This window comes from Octodon degus, unplaced genomic scaffold (genome assembly GCF_000260255.1).
Source record: "Octodon degus isolate 3935 unplaced genomic scaffold, OctDeg1.0 scaffold00007, whole genome shotgun sequence".
Classification (NCBI taxonomy): Eukaryota; Metazoa; Chordata; class Mammalia; order Rodentia; family Octodontidae; genus Octodon; species Octodon degus.
In genome coordinates this window covers 31,882,331-31,906,872 of record NW_004524583.1, presented here as the reverse complement: position 1 = coordinate 31,906,872, position 24,542 = coordinate 31,882,331, and the positions used below count along the sequence as shown (strand labels likewise).

The following is a 24,542-nucleotide window of genomic DNA, read 5'->3' as shown; positions in this document are numbered from 1 at the left end:
CCAGAACCAGCCCGGCACAGGGAAAGGGATGCTGCCCGGTGCCTCGATGGGGCATGAGGGGCTCGCCGAGAGGCAGGCAGCGGGACCCTCCCGGTGACATTCCAGCCCGTGAGGAACTAATGAAAGTCAGTAGAATGCCTGTCTTTCTGTGTGCAAGCATAACCCTTGTCTCGAGGTGGGCCTCCGGAAGAGCTGGACGAAGTAGAAAGGGACCGAGCGGCCCACTGAACTCGGGCCTCTGACGTCTGCACTGAGGGCGCAGAAGCCCCGAGGACGAGCCCTTCCGGCCGCCCCCGCCCCACTGCCACGCCAGCTTCCCAGCGCGGGAAGCCGCCCCCGCAAGCCTACCGGGCTGACTGGCTCCTTGGCCTCCGTGTCCCTGAGCCTATACCCGTGGGCAGAGCTTCCCAGGCTCGGTGCTCCCCATCACCGGGGGGCTTCTGCTTAGGCGGGTGAGAGACCCGCGCGGTGGGCCACGGGCCCCCTCTCCCGCCCATCTGTAGAGCACTGCGCTGTAAAATGCAGTGAAGGGGGCAGTGGCACACCTGTCGCTGCGTGCGCCAGCTCGGCCTGAACTATGTAGTGAGACCCTGTCTCAAAAAAAAAAAAAAAAAAAAAAACTGATCCTTCGCACAAGGTGAGCATCCCCAACCTGAAACCCAAAACACTCAAAGTCCAAGAATTTTGTGCACCCATGCGACACAGAAGTGTTTCAGGATTTGGGGGATTAGAGGCGCTTAGCCCTAGGCTGCAAATATTCCAAACTCCAAAACACTTCTGGACCCACACACTTCACATAAGGGATTCTGCACCCGAAAAAAGGTAAAGGGGCGGCACAGAGGAAGGCTGCTCCTGCGCGGCAGCACCCGCGCTTTCTCAAGGGCAGAGTCCAGGGATGGTTCCCTCTCCAGCCGGGCGAGGAGGCTGCGCCTTTCTTCCCGGTTCTTCACAATGGGGCAGAGCCCCCTCATCCCTGCTGCTGCGCGGGCTGAGCGTGCGGCTGGAGACGGGCGCAGCTGGCGCAGCAGAAGCTGGCGTAATACTCGTTGCCACAGAGCTGGGCCTGCAGAATCAGGTCGCAGTTGGCCAGCTCCGGCTGGTCCACACACTCACCGCTGGGCTCCCTGGGCTGGGCAGCTGCTGCTGCAGAACAGTGAAGAGGGGTGAGGTGGCCGCGCCACAGGTTCTCCCACTAGCCGTGCACGCCCGCGGAGGGGTAGGGCTGTCCCTGCGGGCAGCCCTCCTCGCTGCCTGGTGCACCGTCCAACTGGACGACTGACGCCTCTTCCTTCAGGTTAGGCCTGCCTGCCCTCTGAGCGCTCAGGTGGCTCAGCCCATGTCCAGCCTGAGGGGTGGCAGCCTGTGTCACCCTCCAGCGTGTGTGTAACGTGTGCTTCACATGCAGTCTACACCAATCTGTTTCATATCCGGTAACATACTTAGGCGGGGGAACAGCCTGGTGTGCTGCTAGCGGCAGGACTGATGCCGCTGCACCTAAACCTGTAACCCTGACTGGGCGTGCTGGCTCTCGGCAGGCTGTAAACAAGTCCGACCTGGAAGACAGACCCTGAACACCCTGTCCACCCTTCCCTAAAATACAAAAGTAAAACCTGAAACTCGGGTATCAACTGTACCTGGTTCTTGCAGCACCTGGCCCTCGGCGTGATGAGTCTCTCCTCCCTGCCATCCTTTTTCCCCAATATGACCCAGCTGGAAAATAGCCTTAAACTACAGGTACAAGGCCCGGAACGTGCCGGCACTTCTGCTCCGTGAGGCAGGAGAGTGCTCGTGCCCACAGCGGCGCCTTCTCATGTAGAAAGTGAGGGACAGCCTGTCCTCCACCCTGCAGTGCTTTCTGCCCTTTACTCTGTGTAGTCCAGGCTGACCTCAAACAGCAATCCTCCCGCCTCGGCCTCCTCCTAAGTGTGAGGATTACAGGTGTGTAATCGTGCCCAGCTCCTCACTCCGCTCTTCAGCAAAAGGACCAAGAAGTCCTTGCGATAGAACCGTGTCCCTCCCCGACAGCAGGACCAGCCCAGGCCCACACCCTGTCAGCACCGTAATTCAGGGGCCCACAGCCAGGCGAGCGCAGACACCTGCAGTCTGAGGAGCAGAGTGGATGCAGGGAGAAGAAGGTACCCCAGGCCACCCAGAACTGCACCACTCACCAGCAGAGGGCAGGTGAGGACTGAGGCCTGGTCCTGCCTGGGATGGCTGCCGCCAAATCCCCCGGGCCTGGTAGGCCAGGCGCATGCGTGGACCGGAGCCCGCCGCACCATCACCCAGCAAGTGGTTTTCTATGCAGGTACATCCTCTGCTAATTACAAACCTCATTATCTGGGTCCCCAAGAGTAGTGAGTATGTGCCCAAAAAATTATCTGGACGCAATCGCAGCTGCGCCAGGTACGTGTTATCCCCGGGATAGGGCTGTCACTCATGCGTGGCACCTCGCCCAGGCTGCACTCACGCACGCGCCCATCACCCAAGGATGCTGTCTTGTTATCCTGGGCCTCGGCCGCTGCCTGGAGCTCAGGGCTCTCCACAGAGCCACATGTCAGCCACAGACGCGCGGCTGAGCGCACTGGCCCGGTCGGTTCCCCGCAGGGCGGGCAGGAGGCCTCCAGGGGACCACAGCTCTGATGGCACAAAGCCGGGCAGGAAGGGCCCCGCACCGTGGCCACAGCTGCAGCAGGCCTGGGAGAACCGCTCGCTGCACCCTCGAGCGAGGGCCGGGCCCATGGCAGAGGAGGCCGCAGGGCCGCTTCTAGGAGCAGCTCTGGCCAGCGGTCACCAGGTCGTCAGCTGTCCAGGCCCTCTGCACACTGCTCGAGTCCGTCCGCCTCTTAGCAGGGTCTCGGCAAGGCGCCATTTCATCGGCAGCGGTTCTCCCATGACGCTAACAGTGCAGTGTGGTGCTGATTTCTTAAAATCCTGCTTGCCAACTGCAGACTGTAAGGCTACAGCACCAAACTACTGAGGAATGCGTGTGCGTTCCACTTCTTCACAAGCGTGACAGTTCAGTGAAAATACAGAAATAAACCATGGGGCCCAGAGACCCGGATTCTGGTCCTGCTGTGAAGGCTTGATGACCCTGGCCCTGGCCTTCGTGGGTCAGGGGTCCTAAGGTCCCAGAGTCCTTCTTAGGACCACTTCTGCCACCCTGAGTAGAACAGTCAGATCTTAGTGGTCTGTCTGCCTTAAGAATTATAATGAAACGCCAGCCAGTTACATTTTCTGGAAATAGATTGCTAAATCTAAAGCAGGGCCCTGTTCGCTGGGCAGCAACAATACAGCGCAGGTTAGCGCGGCCCTACACAAGGCAAGCAGGAAAACTGGCGAAGCAGTCCACGTTTACCAGCAAAACTGCCAGTGCTGACCCTCTGTGAGCCACGACCCAGCCAACGGGCCATTCCCTTCACTTTCACACGGGCTCAAGCCACAGAGGGAAAGCGGGGCTCTAGACAGGGCACCCCTGCCCAGGCCCCAGACCACTGCACCCTCCACAGCTCCCCGCAGGCCTCACCTGGCGCAGCCACCTTCACCTCGGTGCTGCGGCTGACGGCGTGGCCCCCGCGGTAGGCGCTACACGTGTAGGCGCCCTGGTCTTGGGGGCGCAGGTTGTGGATCAGCAGCGTGCCGTCCGGAGCCTGGTGCACGCGGCGGCCATCAGCCTGCACGGGCAGCCCATTCCTGAGGGACACACGGACGTCACCAGCACCTCAGGGATGTGGGAGCAGATCTTGAAGGCCTCCCTCTCCCAAGGGCAGACAGGTGACCCAAGGGAATGGGGACTGAAGAGGCTGGATGAGCGCGCGCGGCCGTGTCCCGTGTCGAGGGATCCAGCGCAGCTGCCTGGGCACCGGGAGGAGTGCAGGGGTCTCGGTGGCCTTTCCTGAGGAAGCCATGCTGAGTCCTGGCCGACCAGACCCAGCAGTGGCCAAGAGAGAGGGTGCTGTGGGGGCCGGAGGAAGGAGGGAGAAGGGCTGCGGCCCCCGGGTGGGCGGATGCAGAGCTCTGAGCCAAGCAGGGACCGCCTGGGGGCGACAGGGACAGCGGCCAGAGTGGGACTTGGATAAAGGTCGGGTGGGGAAAGGGAGGGGAGGAGGGAATCGGCCTGGTTACTGGGATGCCTGCTTCCTCTAGCCGCGAGAGCCCTGGCCCTGGGCTGAGGCTGGACCCTCACCCCCCATTTGGAATTGGGGTTTTCGTGAGGTACAAGGATGTGTCCGGGTCATCAGTAAGCGCAGGTGACGCCAAGTACTAAAGGGACAGCGGCTTCCCAGAGCCAGCATAAAGGGACATTTCAGGAAGGAACAAGTGGCCAGCAGGAGCAAGGACAGAGAAGCTCCCATCTAGCAGCCAAGCAGGCCCACGTGTGAGCAGACAGACCAGCCAGGATGACCCAGGTGAATGCTGAGCTCAGTGCAGCGGGACAGCGTAAGCCGCACACAAGACCTGCTCTCCAGGCAGCCGAGCATCTCTGAACACAGCTGCGGCCTCGCTGTTCCCCCTCACAACACACTTTCCTCCTCAGCTGCATCCCTGCTTCCCCACTCCCCATCTCTCCCAGGCCTCAGCCTCCTGCCCTGCACAAACCTTATTTGGGGCTCCTGGGTCACACCCATCTCCCCCAAGTCCCCTGGACCTGACCTAGTCCCAGAAAGGGAAGGGCAAAAGATGTTGAAGGAATTAATAAAACCAGGTGTGGCGGCACACACCAGTGATCCCAGTGCTCAGGAGGCTGAGGCAGGAGGATCATTGCCAGTTCTGGACTAGCCGGGGCTACGGTGAGTTCAAGGCCAGCCTGAGCTGCACAGGGAGACCCTGCCTTAACAAGACAATCAATCAATGCAAGACCAACTAGTCTGGGACTAAAGGCCAACCAGGTCCCCAAAGCCTACTATAATCCACTGGTTCTCAAGGTAGAGAAGAGCTTTACCTGGACCACCTGATGTTCACACTGTCATCTCCCACCACACAAGGCAGCCTGGCCGTGTCACCCTCTGGCACTGTCACCATAGGGGGCAACCCCGTAATTGTCAGCTCTCCTGGTCATAAGGAGGACGCAGTCAGCACAACTCAGATCTGGCCCCACCTTGCCGCCTAACCTCGAAGCCCTTGCTGGCCCCCGCCCCCTTACCCAGAACTCTGAGCTGCACCCAGCGCTGGTCTCGGTCCCGCCCATTGAAAGCCACACAAGCATAGAAGCCACCGTCCTCCACAGTCACTCGGCTGATGGCCAGAGAGCCATCTGGCTGTGTCTGGAATCTGGGGACAAGACACAGTTAATAGCAGGCTTTAGCCTGAGGGGGCCAGCCAGGGGCAGCAAGAGGGGACAGAGGCGAGGCTGAGCAGCCACCAGCAGCAGCAGGTGGAACAGAGGAGACCTTCGGGCCTCGGCCCTCCAGCTCCCCGCTCTCTAAAGCATCACACGCTTGGCTGTTGGGCCCAGCCACCTGTCAACTGTGACGCGTTTCCTAATACCTTCATTTGTTCTTCAAGTTACTTTTACTTCAGGTTTCTCATGAGAAACCTTGCCATGTCCAACCTTGTGTGTCAGATTTATCTCACCTACTTTTAAGACCCCAAGTGCGCCCACTTTCCTACAGGTCGGTCAAGTGCTCTGGGGCTGCGCTGTGCTCCCGTGTGTGATACGCACTTCCCTACGTGCCCTTCTGTGGGTGGCATGCGGCCACTTGCGTGGCTTAGCTATCGTAGGCTGCACTGCTGTGGACACAGGCCTGCATGCGTCCCTTCACGTGATGTCTGCACTCTTTGGGGAAGACACCTAGAAGGGACACCACTGGGCCAAGGGGAAGGTCTACTTTTAGTCTGAGGAATCTCCAGACAAATATCCATAACGGCTGTACTAGCTTACACGCTCACCAACAACGTAGAAGGTTCCTTTCCCCAACGACCTGGCCAGCACTGCTTGGATTTTACGTACTTGATGACAGCTATTCCTTTTGGGGATGATGGAATCTCAAGTGTGTATCAAATTTTCTAAATCAAAGTAATTCCAAGGGCCATCCAGATAGCTCAGTGGATTAAAGCGCCTGCTTAGGCAGATACAGGGACAGGGGTTCCATCCACAACATGCTGTGCTGGCCCCCGACCCAGGGGTACACTGAGACAGTGATTGAAACTGGGAGTGGTGACACACATCTATAATCCCAGAGCTTGGGAGGCTGAAAACTGGAGGATCACTATGAGTCTGAGCTGCATAGTGAGACCCTGTAGACCCTGTACTAAATACATTTTAAAAATTAGTAATAATTCCAGTTTCTGTTGGGCATTGTGGTACAAACTTGGAATTCCAGCACTCTGGGAGGCTGAGGCAGGAGGATCTCAAGGTCAAGCTCAGAGGGGCCGAGGAGATGACTCAGTGGAATAAACACTTCACTGGCAAGCGCAAGGGTCTGAGTTCAATCCCCAGTTCTGCCAAAAATAAAAAATAAAAATAAAATAAAATTTCCTGCCCTGAAGGCATCCTGAGAGGCACCCCCCCAAAAAAAAAAAAAAAAAAAGAATTCTGACATTTGGGGCTGGGGAGATAGCTCAATTGAATAAGTGCTTGCCTGGCAAGCACAACGGCCTGTGAATTCAATGCCCGGCTCCGCAAAAAATAAAAAAGTCAAGCTCAGCCTGGACAAGTTAGCAACTTAGAGACCCAGTCTCAAAAAGGTCTGGGAATATAGTTCAGTGTGAAGGATCAGGATTAAATCCCTAATACTGAGGAAATAAAATCTGGCTTGTTTCTAGTTGTTGTCACAAAGGTTTAAATCCTAGTCCCACCACCTACAAGCTCTGCGATGCTAATCCTGTGTGTAAAATTTAAAAAGAGCAACAGCCTCAGTGTGTCTCCTTCACGGTCTATGGCCGAGGACAAGCTGCACTCCAGTGTCCTATGGTGTCCCGCCAGAACTGCGGCAGCCCACTGCCTGTCAGCCCCTCTCAGTTGCACCACCAGCCACACTCAGAAGAGGCTCAGCCCAGCCCAGAGCCCCACTCAGGCTGCGTGGGAGGGGGAGACCTGGGGGAGGACAGGGGCTGCCCGTTGCGCTGCCACTCGATGACAGGAGGCGGGAAGCCGTCAGCACGGCAGCTCAGCTGGGCCCGCTGGCCAGGGCTGGCATCCACCACGTGGGGCTGGGTCCTGTCCAGACGCAGTCTGCAAGACACGCCGGGGCAGCCTTGAGGCTCACTGCCCCTGCTTCTCCAGACAGCTGCGTCCCCAGTCCCCCCGGCTCTGCCCCCAGCCCATGGGCACAAAGCAAGAGCCCCCAGGTATCTCACCAGGCTTTGCCCTGACTAAGCACCCCACACCGAGAGGCCCCTGCTGTCTCGCCCTCGCCCCTCACATGACTGAGGACCCCAAGGCCCTCCAATCCTCTCTGTAAACTCAGAAGCCCTTCCCTTCCCCACTGCTCAAGGGTGAGGGGCTTCCCCATTCCCTTCGGGGCCCAACTCAGGAGCCCTGCTCAGGGCCAGGAAAAGCCAGGTCTGGAAGGACCCCTTCTCCACCACCCCATGGAAGCCGGGAGCCCTGGCTGGGGGAAAGCCCGGCACCAGACACTGCTGAGCTACTACCTGGTGGTGGGCCGTGGCTGTGGAGAAGGCACAGCCCCCGGGCCTCCCGCATCTCGCCCTGAGCCCTGGACCCGGTTCCTGGTCCGCGGGAGGTGCCTCTGCTCCGTGTCGGGTGGTGCCGCCTGGCCCGACCCTGTCATGAGGCCAGGGAAAGCAGAGCTGAGCATAGGGAATGACGCTGCAAGGCAGGACTGACCATGAGGAAGTAAGGGCCGCAGGTGGCCTCCCCAGTGGAAGACAGAGGCAGCCCAGACCCGCCCAGCCAGCCGCCTGGCAGGGACAGCGTGGGAAAGACCTGTGATGCGAAGCTGGATCTTCTGAGAGTCACGACCCGCCCTGTGGCCGCCACAGCTATAGACACCAGCGTCCTCTGCCCGCACGGGGCTGATGACCAGGGAGCGGTCAGGCTGCAGCTGGTGCCTGAGAGGCAGAGGGGGCCTTGAGCCCAACTGCTCTCCCACCCAAGGGAGCCCTGGGCCACACAGGCCAGCAGCAGGACCATCACCGCTGCACATACCTGCTGGAGGAGATGGGCTGGCCATCTTTCTGCCACCCGGCCTGAGGGCCCAGGGAGGCATCCCTCGGGCAGAAGAGCTGCACCGGCTGCCCCAGGGCTCCCTGCACCAGGGTGGGCTCTGCACCTGCCACGCTGACCCTGGAGGGGAGTGAGGAAACCCCTGCTGACCTCTCAAGCACCCCGGCACAAGCCTCCTTGGCCAGAGTCCTCCAGAGGCCGGGGCCCACCCAAGCCCAGCCTGGTCCTTCGACAGCACAAAGGCAGGAGCCTGGCGAGGGACTCACGGCCCCAGGTTTCGGGTGAAGCCGCCCTGTGGCAGGCCACATGCACTCCACGCCCTCCCTGCCTCTCTGCACGCGTACACGTACAGACAGCACCGAGACCCGGGCCAGAGTCGTGCACATGCGAGGCACGGGCCCCTCCCCGCACTGCATGCCCAGGCCTTCTCATTTTGAGAGGGTCACTCTAGGCTGACTAGGCTGGCCCTGAACTTGGATCCTCCCATTTTAGCTTCCTGAGCAGCTGAGATTACAGGCACGCACCATCATGCCCAGTTAAGTCTGGGGTTTTTATTTCAATTTTCCAAAATCTTTTATTAAAACAATCCAATCCTAAGGGAATCATGAAGCGAACTCCACCAAATCTATGGGAGACGCAGAGCAGGAAACTGTATCACTACGTCACCGGGCAGCTGAGGCCCAGAGAAGCAGTGGCCTGCCAGAGACCAGGCAGCCAGCATGCCTTCCCAGCAGACAGGCCCCAGGGGATGTGGGTGACATCTGATGGAGAACCCAGGTGCCCACACCCGCGGGGACATCTGTGAGATGTCAGATGGCCAGCGTCTCTAGTCTCAGCCTCCTACCCAGAGACGGAAGCTCCCAAGGCCCATCGTGCTGGGGTGTCTGGGGAGAGAAGTCGGTGATGGAGCTCTGCCTGCCCTGGCCAGACGCCCTGCCCACCTCACCTGAAAGAGGAGCTGGGAGAAGGCAGCACGGGCCCAACCTCCTGGCCACCAGGCCATTCTCCGAAGGCCCGGGTTGGGGGGGCCTCCCCCAGCACAGGCTCCTGCTCTCTTCGCCAGAGGCCACCAGAAGACGAGGCTGGTCTCGGGCCTGTGTCCCCTGTCCTCTGCCTGTTGATCTGCTGGCCTCTGGGGCTGCTGCCACGGCCGCTGGTGGGGATGCCCCGGCCAGTGGCCCCAGGCTCAGGGTGGTGTGGCCCTTGCTGGGCACCCTGGCAGCGGCTCATGCACTCCTGCTCTGAGGCGAAGTTGTTGGCATTGCCATGGCAGCCGCCATACCAGAAGCGGTTACACCGGCCCACAGCAGCAACAAAGTACCAGCGGGGAGCCCAGTCTGCGCAGGACCCATGGGCGCTGGGCAGCAGGCACTGCACCGGGTAGGCTGGGGACAGGGGTGGGACCATCACTGGAGTGGCCACTGACAGGGCAGAGCCATTCCCTTCTACTTCACATGCAAAGCCATACCCTTTCGAGTTTACAGAGTGTGGCTGTACCCTGCCCGGGCCCAACCTGGTTTAGGGGTCTGCTTACCACCCACACTTGCCCTAGAGGGCTACAGGAGCCTCAGCCCCGAGCTACAGCTATCCAGGAACACAGGTCCAGGGTCCCTGGGCAGGTGGCCTTGTGCCCATCACACCCTGGGCCCGTGGAGCACACACACCCCGCAGGGGACATGGCCTTGCTGGGCTCAGCTTATGAAAGGACCTAACCCTGGGCCACCTGACCCTAGGCCTTGGCAGATGCCAGCCAGTAAGGGACCTGCTCCTGACCCTGCAGCAGCCTCTCAACCACCCTGCCTGTCATTCTAACAGCCTTCCCAGCCACCATGCCTATTCCACCTCCCCATATTCAGACAGGACCACCATTCCCTACCCAAGCGCACAACCTCTTGCAGAGCCCCGCCCCCCGACTGTCCATTTTCTACATCTGTGATTGTCCCTGGCCACTCAGCTCAGCCTCCTTCCTGGAAGGCTCCTACTGCCCTGCCCCCGCCCCCAGCCAGTTAGAACAAGTTAGTTGCTCCTGGTACTTCCCACCTGGCATTGTCTCTGGGGACTAAGGCACAGGATGGGCCTTCCCAGGATCACCACCTCCCCTAATTCCCACAAGCAGCCAGAAGGTCTTAAGCACAAGCAATCGTGGGAAAAGAATAGCCAGGCACTGTTCTTGGTCCTGGCGTCCAGCAAGCCCTCAGGTATTTGTCTACTCAGCGAGGAAGGAGGACAGGGCATCACTCACCAGAGCTGGGCTGGCCCGCACAACCTTCTCCAAGGGGGCCTGCGGCAGAGGCCACACTGTCATAGCAACAGCCAAATTGGGATCCCCGACACTCAGCAGGTTCATTCTGCTGGGCCTGGGGCCTGTGGCCCTTGGGGACCTGGAAGGGTTGGGAAATTGGGAATGGGTCTAGGTCCTGCCCAGCACCCTGGGCTGCCTGGGGGAGGATGGCAGGGGGCGTTGCAGGAACCCAGGATCACGACCCCAGCTGGAGACCAGAGGCCAGGAAGCAGCCCAAACCTGCCCAACCTCAGCACCCTCAGGAGGCCAGCAGACCTGAGAGAGAGTCCCTGGGCCAGGGACACCAAGCAGACTCAGGGGCCACAAGCCACTCACCGTGGAAGGCACTGCCTTAGACCCTGGCCTCCTCCCAGCAACAGTGCTAGTGTAGGCCCCGGTGCAGCCAGCCTGCTGGGGTCCCTTGGCTGCGGACATGCCATCAGGGCAGCACCCATACCTAGGCAAACAGGATACAGCCCCTTACTGCCAGCCCAGACCCCAAGTTCCAAGGCACTTTGCGTGGGGCCAACCAGAAAGGCCCCAAGAGAGGACAAGTCCCTGCCAGGGACCTCACTCTCGGTGCCCCATCGGCCCACGCCCACAACCACTTGGCAGCTGCAGGGAGGGCAGTGGTAAGCGAGGCCTGAAAACTGACAGATGCTCGACCCCCAAGCAAGAAGGCTGGGGTCATGTGAGCCTGGCCAAATGTCGGCACCTCAGGGAACTCTCACAAGGTAACAGCAGAAAGGGCAGAGCCGACTCAAGGGGCCCTCTGCCACCACAGGGAGGAAGCAAGGTGGGAAAGGGCCAGGTCCCCGCACCAGCCCTTGTGACTTATTCCACCCTCACAACCCCACCCAGGGCCAGCACTGTTCACAGTTCTCGGAAGAGGAAGCCAAGACCAGAGACGCTAAGTGAGCTGCCGCAGGTCAGCATGCAGCTGGTACAGACGCCTTGGGGCCCCTGAGCCTTAGCTCCCTGTTCATAAGGGGACACAGCCAGGAGGCAGATACAGAAGAAGAGACCCGGTGAGAGAGGAGGTTGGGGGAGGCCCTTGATGCAAGGCTGTGTCGTGGGCCATTGCTGGGAGTCCCTCGGCTCTACCCCGCTCTCCCCTGGATTACCCCTGCCTGCTTTAGGTCCAAGAGCTGGAACCTCCCCTCAGGCTCATTGTCCTCCCACCACCGAGAAGGCAGGGGCTGTGTCCCTGTGTGGCACAAGAGGAAGCAAACCTCTAAGACCCCACAAGCAGGACAGCTCAGAAAATACACGACAAGTCTCAGCCCCATGCTCATAAACCAGCCCGTGCCCTTTCTCTGCAGAGATTTGGGGATGCCGGTCAGCGCCCAGCCTTCTCTCTCTGACCACCGCAGCACCCACCTGCTCTGCTGGCACCAGGCCTCCATCCTGGGACAGCCTTGCCCCTGTGGTCCAGGAGATGCCGTGCGGCTGTCAGGGCAGCACCCATAGGGGCTGTGTCTGCAGTCCTGGGCCCCTGAGCCAGACCTTGGGGGTTGCTGCAGAGATGGGTTTGGGCCTGGAGCTGAAGGCAGGGAGCCATGGAACCCGCCGGGTCTGCTTGGGGCCTGGGGTCGCTGGTCTCTGGAGCCTAGAGAGGGGCAGCAAAAGCCAAACTGTGAGCGTCACTGGCTCCCGATCCAGCACCATGTCCAGCTGCAGCCACCCTTGAGGACCCTCCCCACCCACCACCCCAACTGCCTCCCCCAGGTGCCACCCACACAGCTGACAGGGCAGTCTGGGAGGGAGGCCCCTGCTCCTACCTGCAGCAAGGGCCTTGTGAGGGTCCGAGGGTGTCCAGGGGCCTCTGGGAGGGGTGCGTGGGTCCTGCACACTGGGGACCTCTGTGGGGAGTGAAGGCAATGGATGTGGGGAGCAGAGCCCAGCGTAAAGGACACCGGACAAAGCGCCCCCACCGTGCAGGTGGGCCATGGGTTGCTTCCCAGCACTGAGACTGAATCCAGGGAGCACAGAGCCACATTTCTGGTCCCCTTTTTGAAGACAGCACATCATTATGCAGCCCAGGCTGACCTCAGAACGATGACCCTCCTGCCTCAATCTCCCCAGTAGCTGGGCTTCTGTGTGTACTCCACCACACTGGGCTTCAGCCAGCTCAGAGTTTCAAGGTGCCACCCTCCTGTCCTGCCCTCTGGCCCCATCACGGGACTTCCGCCTGCCCTGGGCTCCACCCTTCACTCCTCAGAGCCCCCCCCCCCAGCATCCTTTCCTCCCAACCCCTACCAGCATGCACTGCGGCACTCAGCACAGTTCCCAAAACCCCTAAATCCTACATGACTACCCCTTGTGGACGTGAGAAGAAGCCCTAGCAACCAAGAGACAGGGCAATGCTGGGCACAGAAAATAATAAAGGAGAAGAAGCAGATACAGAAGTACAGAAATGTAACAGGAAGACACAAAATACTAACTTGAGCAGCTGCTGAGATTAAAGACAAGCGTGAGTCTGTCTACGATCTCCAAGTTCTCTATGCTGAACACACACGACTTTTATACTCATAAAAATGGCAGTGAAGGACCAGCCAAATAGCTCAGGGGACTAAATCGCCTGCAAGCAGGTGCAGGGCCAGGGGCTTGATCCCCCGCCTGCCTGTGCCGGCCCCGCCCACGGAACACGCTGAGGTGGCAACTGAGACTGGGTGTGGTTACGCACGCCTGTAATCCCAGCTCTTGGGAGGCTGTAAACAGGCGGATCACTACGAGTCTGATGTAGCAGTGAGACCCTGAACACCCTGCAGACCCTTCCTAAAATAAAAATTAAAAAATGGCAGTAAAGGTTACTTCCCCTGCATACTATTTGTCCTGAGACTGCTGCATCCCTTTCCCAGCCTCCTACGTCTCACTGTCCTTGGGGCGGACGCAAGTCCCCTCTTCTAGGCAGCAAAGCAACCCCCTGAACTCAACCTGGAAAGCAAGGAGCTCGCTGCTGGCATGGCTGGCTCTGGCAGGCTCCTCACCACCACGTCCCAGCCTTTTCCAGGCATTGGGCCCAGGGCCCCGCCACAAGCCATCCCACCGCACCATGGACAAGCAGAAACAGAGGGGCCATGAGCACAGGTCACACACCAGGTCGGCCACGAGGCTAGGAGCCTCAGCCTGCTACTCTGCCGCCTGCCTCCCGTGGAACTCTGGGATCCTGACCTCAAGGTCCCACAGCTCAAAGCACCGACTGCTAGCCCTTTCATGGCCAAACCCAATCTACTGCAGTGAAGCAGCCCATCGCCCCAAACCTAAGACTCAGCCACGGCCCCTCCCTGCCTCCGCTGCACACCAGCTGGGCGCCATCCCGCGCAGTCCCCCTGCAAGGCCACAGGCCTGGAGGAGTGGAAGACAGGCTGCAGGGAGGAAGTCGCCGGTACAGCACCTTCCCTCTGCAGCAGGCATCAGTCTTTTTTTTTTTTTTTATTTTTTGTATTTTAGGGAAGAGTCTACAGGGTGTTCAAGGTCTTACTACTAGATCAGACTCCACCTGTTTACAGCCTCGAAGAGCTGAGATTACAAGCATGGGTGACCACGCCCAGTCTCAGTTGTTGTCTCTGCATGCCCTGGGGGCTGGGCCGGCACGGCAAGCCTGGCGATAGTACCCCTGCGCCTGCGCCTGCTTGCAGGTGCTTTAATCTGCTGAGCTATTTGGCTGGCCCTCTCATCACTCAGTCTTGAAGTGAACAAGAGCTGAACCGCCTCCATGTGGTATGAGGGGCTCTGTGTGGGGTGCAGGGAAGAGCCAGAGACTCTGGGCCCCACCCCTGGGAGCTTAGGGAGCCATGTGCAACCCCAGCGACAAAGCAAACTAATCAGTGACACAGGATGAGACCCTCTGGGGGCAGACAAAGGAGGAGACACTGCTTCTGGGTGGCAGACAGTGGGCTGGCTCCAAAAGTCACGGGGAAGATGGGAGTTTGCCCCAGCAAAGGCTTCAGCAGACAGACCCCAGACAGGTAGTCTCTGCTGCACCTCGTGGGCCAAGTGGCTGCTTGGTTTACAGTGAGGGGCAGGGTGGAGGGAGAGAGTGGGTTCCTAGCCAGTACTCACCCTGAGGAAGGTGGCAGGGCTGCGTGTTGCAAAGCTCCACCTCCCTGGGCTTCGACTGCTGCAGGCTCCTACAGTGGCTGGGCGGCCCAATGGTGCAGATGACCTGTCGCCTCCGAGTGCCCGAGCTGCAGCTCTTTGAGCACTGGAGTCAGTGGGGGAGGTGGGGAAGAGGCCTGAGGCCAGGGCACCCAGGAGGAGGAGGAAGGGGAGGGTGGCCCATGACACTGGTCACAGCACCAGCAGTCCCGTGCCCCTACCACCCAAGGTGCTGGCTAGGCCCAGAACGGAGGGGCGGGGACCGGCACTCACTAAGCCCCAGGCACCAACGTGCCAGGCCTGGTCCCTGAGGAGGGGACAGGCTGCTTGCACACAGCTCTCCGTGGGGGGTGGGCGGTCTTCCTGGGAGCAGGCCGAGGCAGGGAGCAGGGACCCTTGGTCACCCCGACAAGCCACACTCCGCCTCCGGATGCCAGCACCGCAGGTGACAGAGCACTGTAAGAGCCAGCTATCAGCAAGACCCCAGCCCAGGAGAGCCACCCACAGGCGCATCTAGAGGCCCACTACCCCAGCAGGAAGGGCACTCTGCACCCTGCTGCTCCGGCCTGCCCAGGCCCTGGGAGGCTGCGTTACTCTACCGAGGTCGCAGGGCCTGATTACAGTGGCGGGCAGCAGAGGAGACAGTAGGCCTGCACTGGAACCTGAAGTCAAAGTGGATGCTGCAAACAAAGCAGCCCCAGCCCTGCCCTGCCCATCCCTACCAAACACCAGGCCCTGCAGCCGCTTAAAGCTCAGGCCAGTTCTTGGGGCCTGTAGAACAGAAGCTCTGAACCAGGGGTCCAGGCCCTAACTTGCCTCTGGTCTCCACCTTGACCACAGCTTCCAAGATGCCCTGCCGGTTCCTTCATCTACCCGAACTTCAGGGTCCACACAGAGACCCGGGCCTGTGCCTCTGGACTGAACACCCAGCTCCCTGGCTCCGGAGGCTCACCTCTCCCCAAGGCCCAGCACTCCAGGCTGTGCAGCGCTGCAGGTTACAGGGCTGTGTGGAAGGGGGCTTCGCGGGCAGGCCTGCGCACTCGGCCTCCTCTGCCACCTCCCGGCCTCCAGCACCATCCGACGAAACACAGTGGACGGAGCGAGCCTGAGAGCCGCCCCCGCAGGAGGCTGAGCAGGGCGCCCAAGGCCCCACCTGCCAGCTGCCAGGGAACAGGGTCAGGTCAGGCCAGCAGGGGAAGCGGCCTGCACGGGGAGCATGGCCCCTCCTGCGCTCCCCTCGAAGCTCCTGGGCCGCCCGAGACTGGGGCCCTGCAGCCCGGAGCCACTCTTGCAGCTGCCCTATCCTCACCCCAGGCCTCCTTTCCTCCTCAGTGGGCTCCCTTTCACCGAGCCAGAATCCCTTCCCACGGGGTCCACCTGGACAGGGACATCTGCAGCGCTGCCTGCACACCGCACAATGGGTGGAGACCGGGGCAGCCCCACCACGCCGGGCCACGCCCACCCCCGTCCCAGACGCCACTGCCCTGGCAGGGGCAGATTACCTGTTCCCACACACATGCTGGGCCCCGGCATGGCGCCCCGCTCCGGGCTGGTACAGGTAGGAGGTCCTTTGTGCACGAACAAAGGATCGCCGATGCCAACATGCCCGTGGTCGGACCCCCGGCGCACCCCGTGGCGTGCACTGAGTCCAGCCCCCCGCTGCCTCAGACCTGGACGTGCCGAGGACCACGAGGGCACGGAGGCCAGAGGGCAGCCCTAGGCCTCGTGCTCGCGCCACTTTGCTGCCTCGCTCGCTCGCTCGCTCGCTCGCTCGCTGGCTCTGGACTGCGGCCACAGCTGTGGGGCCTGGCCCCCAGCTCCTCGCGGTCCTTCTGCAGCAGCTTCGGCCTCTCCCCCCTCCCCTCCCCACCTCTGGCCAAGGGGCTGGCGAGGGCCTCACCGCCTGGTCTGTGGGCAGGGCTGGGCGTTGCAGGGGCGGCGGTCGGCAGGCCGAGGCTGGCGCTGGCACACGTGGGGGGGGTGGGCCTGGCTGTCGCTGCTGCAGAACACCAGGCGGGACTGGTGGCCTGTGCAGGGCGGGCATAGAACGCGCCCTCAGTCAGCCTCACCAGCGCAGCCTGGGCAGGCAGCACGACTCTGGACACTTCCTGCACCACCCTGGCTGTTTCAAACAACCCTCTGATGGGGTGAGGGGATAGATGTGGAAACCGAGCCTCAGAGCGCAGAGCCATGCATGACCTGTGGTCAGCTCTGGTGTGGCCTCTGCACCACTGCATGCCAGCTGCTGCGAGACCCACCCTGCTGGGGCGCCCTCCCTCTTAGCTTCAGTGGGGGACTCCACGGTGTCTCCACGCCCCCTAAGGGGACCCCGTGACCTGGAGATTTCTCCCCTTCCTGCCCACCGCCCCTCAGCGCAGCCTTGAAGCCAGAGGGTGCCTCCGGCCAGCCCCCAGCCTCACCCTCGACCTCACCTCCGCCACACTCGGCACTGCAGTCGCCCCACGACGTGTGGCTCCAGCTGAAGGCCGGGCTGGAGCCAGGACTGCGCAGGGGCAGGTAGTACTCGTAGTACACGCCGGGGTTGGCCTCCTGGCTGAGGAGCTATGGCCAGTGCCCGAGTCAGCCTGGGCTCCCAGCCACCCGTGAACAGGGCTGGGTGGCATCTCAGGCCCAGCTTCCCCCATGTGCTCACCTCGATGACCAGGGGCTCCGAGGTAGGGCCCCGAGCCTGGAGCCGCTCAGGGGCCAGGTCCCCCTCAGCACCCCGCGTGTAGTACAGGATGGTGTTGGCCGCTGACAGGGCCTTGGTCTCCTCGATGGTCCAGTGCCCGTTGAGGTAGTAGTCCCCACGGACACTTCTCACAGCTGCATGGGACGGAGGGGAGTTGGGGCAGGGCACACCTCGGCAGCCCCAGCTCACCCCCATACCACTGCCTACCCAGGAAGTTCCTGCTAGCTGCAGCCTCCTCCACAAGGATGCTGGTGGCCCCCGGAGGAATGGTGAAAATCCGGTTGTAGCCTGAGAGAGAGGGGCAGAGTCAGGCTGGGGGCCAGCTGTGAGAAGACTGCAGTCCCCACCCGGGCCAGCCCGGCCTAGCCTGAGAGGGGCAGAGTCAGGCTGGGGGGTCAGCTGGTGAGAAGACTGCAGTCCCCACCCGGGCCCAGCCCCAGCCAACAGACTCCCTGGGGGGGCACAAGCACCCTCTATCCTTGAGCCTTGGCCAAAGGAGATAGGTGAGCTTGACCCCAGAGGGCACCCCACCTCTACTGAGGTTGTTGGCATCAAAGGTGCCCACGACGGGGTAGCAGGTGGTGCCATCTCCTCCGCACCGCAGACACTTGTCTTCCTGCTTGGGGGAGTCCAGCTCGAGGTCACAGCCAACAGCCTGCCAGGGGAGGAGAGCTGAGAGCGGAAGGCATGGCCGACACAGCGGGCCCCAGGCGGCAGGACAGGGTGTCGGAATGAAGCCAGATGGACCTCTCTGCTCCCATCTCCCCTTCCCTGGTAACCACTCGCTCCCTCGCCCTGAAGGCCCAGCTCTCGGGGGACCCTGCCTGGGGCAGGGGAGGGACAACACTCACGCGGCAGCGGCCTTCCACACAGATGTCCAGTCCACCAGGCTCACAGGGCGTGCCGTCCACCACAGCCTCCCGGTGCTTGTAGTAGAAGTTCTCCCCCTTGGGGATACAGTTCAGCTCACACTTGTTTGGGGCTGTTGTGGGCAAGAGGGAGCACTGAGGCCAGGGCCCAGGAGGTGCAGGCGCCAGCTGCACACTCACAACAGGAGAACAAGCCTTTCAGCTGCTGCCTCCTGGACAGCACACAGAACCCCGTCCCCATCACAGGGAGAAGGGACGGTGACCTCAGAGGGCTGTGTCCAGGGACCACATCAGAGAAATCCCAGGATAGGGGACAAACGTACATATAAAGGGGCCTAGCCCAGCACTGAGGACAACAGCGCAGGTGTTAACAGGCTAAACTGCACTGTCAGTGGGGCCCCGCAGCAGATGAGGCCACGGGCGGGGCCGCACAGTGCACGCAAGGCTGTAGAGTGCACTCTGTATCTGAGCTCAGTGACCAAGGAAGGGCCAACGTGAGAGGCCAGCACGGCCCCACAGAAGGCGGGCGAGGAGAGTGTCTTGGGTTCATTGTGCTGAGGGCTGAGCCCCAGGCCTTCTCACTGAGCTTCATCCCCAGCCCGTGTGCAGTTTTTTGAGACAGATCCTGCTAAGTCACTGGGCTTAAACTTGTGAGGCTTCAGCCTCGGCTCCCCAGAATGCTGGGCATGCACCACCTCTCGGGCTTGTCCTGTTGTCGCCAGTATCCAGGCAGTACACATTGTCCAGACAGCCCCAGGGTGCCCAAGGGGCAAATGCCTGTAATTTTGCAGCACTAGGGAAGCTGAAGCAGGAAGATCAAGGACAGCCTGGGAAATACAGTCAGTTCAAAGCCAGCCTAAACTACACAGTGAGAGCCTATCTCAAAAAACCAAACAAATACATACACACACATACACCCTAGCTCGAGCAAGCTCAGCTACTCTTTCTGGCTCTTTCCTGTGTTCCATCTCCTCTATGATGCCGATTTATATCAATTATTTCTAACACACGCCCACAGAACCTAAGAATCCAGAGCCCCCTAGCAGGGAGCAGCCCACCATGCACAGGTTCGTGTTCGCTGAACTGCAGTTCCCTAACCTTCCTGACCTCCAACCCCTGCCTTCCCGACCCACTGGGGCCCCAGAAGCGGTGGGTGGGCTTTCACCTGCCAGGCCACATCCAGGCCCCTCTTGCACTGCCCCACAGCCCACCCCTTGCTCCCCCCTGGGTCCTCTGCTGTGCCTGGAGACAAGGGTAGGTCACAGTTTGTGTCACAGTCAGGGTGGGGTCACTCACCACCAAGGTAGGGCAGCCACCGGTACCGCCGGCCGTGGAATGGGGTGCTGTCTAGCTCTGCACACTGTTCAGCCCTGAAGTCCCGCGCACCATCTGGGCAGCTCTGCAGGGCAGCAGGGAAGTGGGTCCCCAGTGAGGGTCCTGCCCGCCCTCCCCTCCCCCAGGGTCCCACCCAAGACCTCACCTGGGTGCTGCAGGTGCGGTAGCTCCGGGCAGGGCCAACACAGCTGGTGCTTCCATCCTTCCTATGGGGGACAGCACCAGGAAGACCTGCATCCAGCACCCATCACCCCCACACTCCCATAGGCTCCCAGCTTCCATGGGGCTCCTGGTGGGCAATGCTGGTTCAAGGGCACGTTCACACACATCCCCAGATGGGTGCTAGTGGCCTCGGAAGCCTAACCATCCTGAAGTTGGCTGAACTCAGGGCTGCTTTGCCTCTGAAAACGGTTTTCCAGAGAAGAGGTAAATCCTGCCCTTGGCTGGTGAAAGGTCCTACACACCCAGCTTGGAGCAGATCTGTGAGGGTAACTGCAGGCCCCATAGAATAAGCCCTTCTCACCGTTAGCCTCCTCTCCTGAGCAGTGAGCACCTAGAGCCACCGCACTGCCCTTCCTTCATACCCCACTCCCAAGGCGGCCATCAGGTGCAGAGACGGAAGTCACTGAAGCAGCAACATCTACCCTTAGCCATGCAGCGCAGAGTTAGGAACTGCTGCACCTGGCCTGTGCTGGAACTGCTTGGTACCCAAATTCAGGGCAGAAGCGCACAATCCCCAGATCCTCCACCAGGGGGTAGTCAGCAGCCAGCCGCCCTTGTTCCCACCTCCTTGTAACCCTGGCCCCTTCGAGTCTGCCTTACCTCTGTGTGTAGCAGGGCCGCTCCCGGAAGCTGATGCCCCCTCCACAGGTCCGGCTGCAGGTGCTCCACTCGCCCCAGGGGCCCCAGGTGTCACTCTGCTGCCTGGCCTCTAGAGCCTGCAGAAGAACCCTCAGGGTTTGTGCCCAGAGACCACACCAGGACCCTTTGCCTGCAAACACCCTCTCCTCAGTTCAAGGGGCTGGGAGTCTCCCCTCAGGACTCCATAACTCCACCAGGAACCCCAAGGCGTTCATTCACATCAGCCAGCTTTCTTCATAGGAGCTGAGAGGTAGGCCTGGGGAGTGAGAGCCGCAAGACACAGAAAGATGGGGAGCTCCTGGAGCAGCAGGGGAGCCAGGCCCTTCGTGTAGATGCTATAGATGCTAACGTAAGGGAAGCAGTGGGGCAGCCAGCTGCAGGACCTGCCGGTCACCTAACCCTTCCCAGCAGTGGTTTTCGCCTGGCGAAGTAGCCCCATCAGCAAGTGGAGGTCCCCAGCTTGCCTCGCACGATAGGAAAGCCTAGCTGTGTGGAGTCTGGCTTGAGAGCCATGACATCTGCAAACATCTGGAAGCAGCAGCAGCAGCAGCAGCAGCAGCAGCAGCAGCAGCAGCAGCAGAATGCACTCGCTGTGATGCACACAGTGATTCTTCTTATTTGATTACAGAGAAGACGCCTTGCTCACACTCGCCCTCCAGGTACCCCCCTCCCTGAGCTCACTCGGCTCACGGCCTTCGCCACCTTCCAGAGCAGCTCTGCAAGTCAGACTTGTGTCTTTGCCGCAGCTTAACCACCTCGATGTCCTCTACCAATTCAAAATGTTTCCCCTTCACGGTGAGTTTGACTTTGGGGAAGAGCCGGCACTTGCAGGCACCTGATCCAGTGAATACGGCAGATGAGGGTGTGCTGCGAGGTTTTTGCTTGACAGAAATTGCTATAAACATTTTGAACTCATTCAAAACATTGAGATTAAGGACTAGCCAGATAGCTCCGCAGATTAAAGCGCCTGCTTAGGCAGACGCAGGGACTGGGGTGCAATCCCAGGCTCCTGTGCTGGACCTGCCCCTAGGACGTGCTGAGATGGTGACAGAGGCTGGGCATAGTGGCGCACGCCTGTAATCCCAGCTCTTGGGAGGCTGAAAACAGGAGAATCACTAGGAGTCCGATCTGTGTAGTGAGACTCTACAGACTAAATACAAATAAATAAACAATAAAAAAGAAAAAAAAAACATTGAGATAACCACACACACACACACACACAAAAAAAAAAACCTCTCAAAAAAAGGACTTCCAGAATGATTTCAGAACGTGGCAAGAAGGCTGGGATGGGTGGTTGAAGCAAGGGGAATGTTTTGGGGGGACTTGCGGCATTGAGTCTTGCCATAATAATTTTTATTTACACATTTCTGTGTTTGCAGGAGTCCTGGGGCCTGTGCAGGGAGCACGGCCCACAGGTCCCCAGAGGAGGGCTGCACAGGGCCTGCCCTGTGTGATTCTTTCATGCCGGCAGCTTCTATGGCTCTGGTCTATTAAACTACAACTTAATCTACTCCTATAGGGAAAACTATAGGGGTACAGCTGGCTGATCTGTGGCGGACTCCAGAGACACCCGAAGACGATCCCCTTCTCCCCTGGGGAAGCTTTCAAAATTTGACTCAGCTTTCTGCAGCGAACTGTGGCACCGCACCCTTGCTAAGATCTAATCAGCACCCACGGGGTTCTGGTATGGCCACCACAATGGTTCCTGCCCCAGGGCCACCACACCCAGGCAAGAGGAGGTGGGGGTCTGGCCTGGATGCAGGGCTTTCTGGGACAGGGGCCCCAGCGCCTGGCAGGCCTCCTCCAGGAGCCCCCTCTCTGCTGCACCGTGTCCAGGGAAATTGGCTAGCCACTGTGCAGGGCAGCAGGCCTCGGGGAATAGCACCTTCACCTGGGCTCATAGGCCAGCCGGGCCAGCACCCACCGTGAACCCCAGAGGGTGTTCAGGGATTCCTCCGGGCCTCGGCTAAACCTGAAGTGAGGAGGCTGAGCTGCCGCCAGGGTCACACCCTCCTACCACATGAAGAAGGAGAGCAAGCATCCAGTCCAGGACGTGCGCTGCCCACTCCAAAATCCCTGCTAGCTGGGGAGATAGCTCAGTAGCACACATGCCTGCCTGTCAGAATCCATGCTGGCGGGGAGGAGGCAGGAGAAGGCTACTTGGGTCTTGGCTGCTGCCCAGGGAGAAGGGACTCGCTACAGCTCAGTTTTCTGATGGGAGTGGGTAATGCAGTGAAATCAGCCCAGAGCCTTTGTACTGGGCTACACCCCCAGCCATGTTTGGTTTGGTTTGTTTTTACAGGGGGTCTGGCAAAGTTGCCCAGGTGGACTCGAGTTCGCAACCCCCTGCCTCACCCCCCAGTATGCTGGGATTACAGGCAGAGGCCATCGCTCCTGGCTGGCTCAGGGCCCCCTGCAAGCCTTCATTAATTTTATCTGTGCAACAACATTTAACTAGGCAGTACAACGTCCACAGTAGAGGAATCTATGGCATGGGGAATACAGCTGTCATGGGGCCCTGGATTTCGCAGGGGGCTTGATACTGTCACTGCAGCCCCACTACAAGGGCACTGGACTGCAAGCAGCATGCAGGGGCGGAGCTCAGGGGGCGGCACCCAGGGAAGAAGGCCACAGGGGAGATGGTGGGAGGCTCCAGGGCAGGGAGTGGACACAGGGAGGGTGGCTGTGTAGCCCACCTGTTGCTCTGACTGTGGCCGGCGTGTGGTCCACTGGCTCTTAAAGGGCAACCCTGTGCCCACTGCTGATGCCCACCCTGCCTGCCCCTCTTCCCTCCACCTGCACTTCCACCATGGGGTCACTGTTCCCTGCAGGCTGTGCTTCCCCTACCCCAGGGACAGCTCTCCAGGGACAGCCCACTGCCTCTGCGCCCTCCACTTTGCCCACAGCAAACCGAGGCAGCACCCTCTTCTCCCCAAAGGTGGATCCTGCACCCTTGGACACATCCCACACTGCCTTAGGACCTGGCTGTGTCCCTGGGGAGTCCTGTCCTTTAAACCCTCATTAATCAAACAGCTACTCTGATTACCAGTTGGTTTCCTGTATCCATTAAGTTTGTACTAATGTTATAGCCAGTAGCCACATGTGGCTATTTAATAAAAGCCAAATCAAATTTAAAAGTTCCTCATTTGCACTGGCCACATTTTAAGTACTCAAGGCCACAGTGGACACTGTGGGAGCAGAGATACAGATGATGTGGTTTCTGTCATCTCAGTTCTACTGGATAGGATGGCGTGGTTGCTAACCCCAAGGAGAAGGTAGGTGACAGGTACCCCAGCTCTGCAGGCCCCTCAAATGTAGCGAATGGCAGCCACACCTGGTCCTGGCAGTGTCTGAGGGGTAGACCTCGGCCCACCCCAGTACTGCCCCCACCTGTCTCCTTGGAAGACCACTATGAGCAGGGGCATCTGCAGCGTCAGCCGAGTCTAGCAGTGGGGCACCCAGCACCTTTTGAAGGGGCCACTGCTGCAGGAGAGCAGGCAATTCTGGGCATCTGCGCCACAAGGCTCCAAGGTCCCCTGGCTTTTTTGATTTTGTTGTTGCTGTCTGAGACATTCTCACCTTGCAGTTCAGGCTGACCTTGAACTTTGTGGCCCAGGCTGGTATCGAACTCACAACGATCCTCCTGCCTCTGCCTCTCGTGTACTACACAGGCGTGCAGCACCACGTCCGGTGCTCCCAATGGCTTCTGAAGGCGCTGGGCCAGCGGCTGGTCTCCTCCCGCCCGCTGGCATTGTCCCTCTCCTGTCCACCCCCACACACACCCGCAGGCCCCACGCCACCTCCGCTCCCACGACCTGGCAGCACTCACCGAGCACCCGAGCTTCGAGGCCAGCAGGAGGGGCAGAAGCAGGGTCAGCCGCCGCATCTCTGCCAGCGCCTGCGGAATCAGTAGGCAGTCACACTCGGCAATCGCAACGCCCCGGGGCGACAACAGCGGCTTCAGCGAGCGCCAGAGCCAGGTGCTCCGGCGTCACTTTCCGGCTCAGGGTCCAAAGGTGACGGGGAGACCCGCTCCTCGGGGGCTCTGGAGAGCGCGCCACTCCTACGGTGGAAGAGCAAGCGCCCATCCACGACTGGCAGCCATTCAGGAAGAATTTGCCTCAAGGTTTCAGAGGAAGAAAAAGGGACAGGACAATTACAAAATGCCGAATAACAAAGAGCTCAGGACCCAGGTGGGCAGACACTTAAGTTTAGCAAGGGTTTCTCTTTATAAAAGTCATTTCACAGTTGTTTTTAGATAGCTGACAGAAAAAAAAA

General features: G+C 60.1%; 1 protein-coding gene across 4 annotated transcripts in view; it reads right to left on the bottom strand.

Annotated features, from left to right (window-relative positions):
* Window positions 1-485: 485 nt before the first annotated feature.
* Window positions 486-24,542, bottom strand: part of Papln (papilin, proteoglycan like sulfated glycoprotein) — a 25,544-nt gene continuing 1,487 nt past the window's right edge. Inside the window, exons 2-28 of one of the 4 annotated variants that reach the window (XM_023703392.1) lie at window positions 24,094-24,162; window positions 20,226-20,341; window positions 19,549-19,609; window positions 19,365-19,467; window positions 18,051-18,181; window positions 17,731-17,854; window positions 17,407-17,487; window positions 17,161-17,333; window positions 16,940-17,069; window positions 16,408-16,534; window positions 16,010-16,177; window positions 15,460-15,667; window positions 14,781-14,963; window positions 14,472-14,613; window positions 12,188-12,268; window positions 11,787-12,015; window positions 10,743-10,863; window positions 10,368-10,506; window positions 9,072-9,510; window positions 8,108-8,245; window positions 7,886-8,010; window positions 7,591-7,723; window positions 7,034-7,171; window positions 5,141-5,268; window positions 4,940-5,048; window positions 3,524-3,690; window positions 486-1,143 (exon numbers count right to left, since the gene is read on the bottom strand). In XM_023703392.1, coding sequence (XP_023559160.1) covers window positions 968-1,143; window positions 3,524-3,690; window positions 4,940-5,048; window positions 5,141-5,268; window positions 7,034-7,171; window positions 7,591-7,723; window positions 7,886-8,010; window positions 8,108-8,245; window positions 9,072-9,510; window positions 10,368-10,506; window positions 10,743-10,863; window positions 11,787-12,015; window positions 12,188-12,268; window positions 14,472-14,613; window positions 14,781-14,963; window positions 15,460-15,667; window positions 16,010-16,177; window positions 16,408-16,534; window positions 16,940-17,069; window positions 17,161-17,333; window positions 17,407-17,487; window positions 17,731-17,854; window positions 18,051-18,181; window positions 19,365-19,467; window positions 19,549-19,609; window positions 20,226-20,341; window positions 24,094-24,150 — 3,927 coding nt within the window. In that variant the 5' untranslated portion in view covers window positions 24,151-24,162 and the 3' untranslated portion in view covers window positions 486-967. The remainder of the gene's footprint in view (window positions 1,144-3,523; window positions 3,691-4,939; window positions 5,049-5,140; window positions 5,269-7,033; window positions 7,172-7,590; window positions 7,724-7,885; window positions 8,011-8,107; window positions 8,246-9,071; window positions 9,511-10,367; window positions 10,507-10,742; window positions 10,864-11,786; window positions 12,016-12,187; window positions 12,269-14,471; window positions 14,614-14,780; window positions 14,964-15,459; window positions 15,668-16,009; window positions 16,178-16,407; window positions 16,535-16,939; window positions 17,070-17,160; window positions 17,334-17,406; window positions 17,488-17,730; window positions 17,855-18,050; window positions 18,182-19,364; window positions 19,468-19,548; window positions 19,610-20,225; window positions 20,342-24,093; window positions 24,163-24,542) is intronic. The other 3 variants (XM_023703398.1, XM_023703406.1, XM_023703400.1) reach the window with 3 other exon arrangements.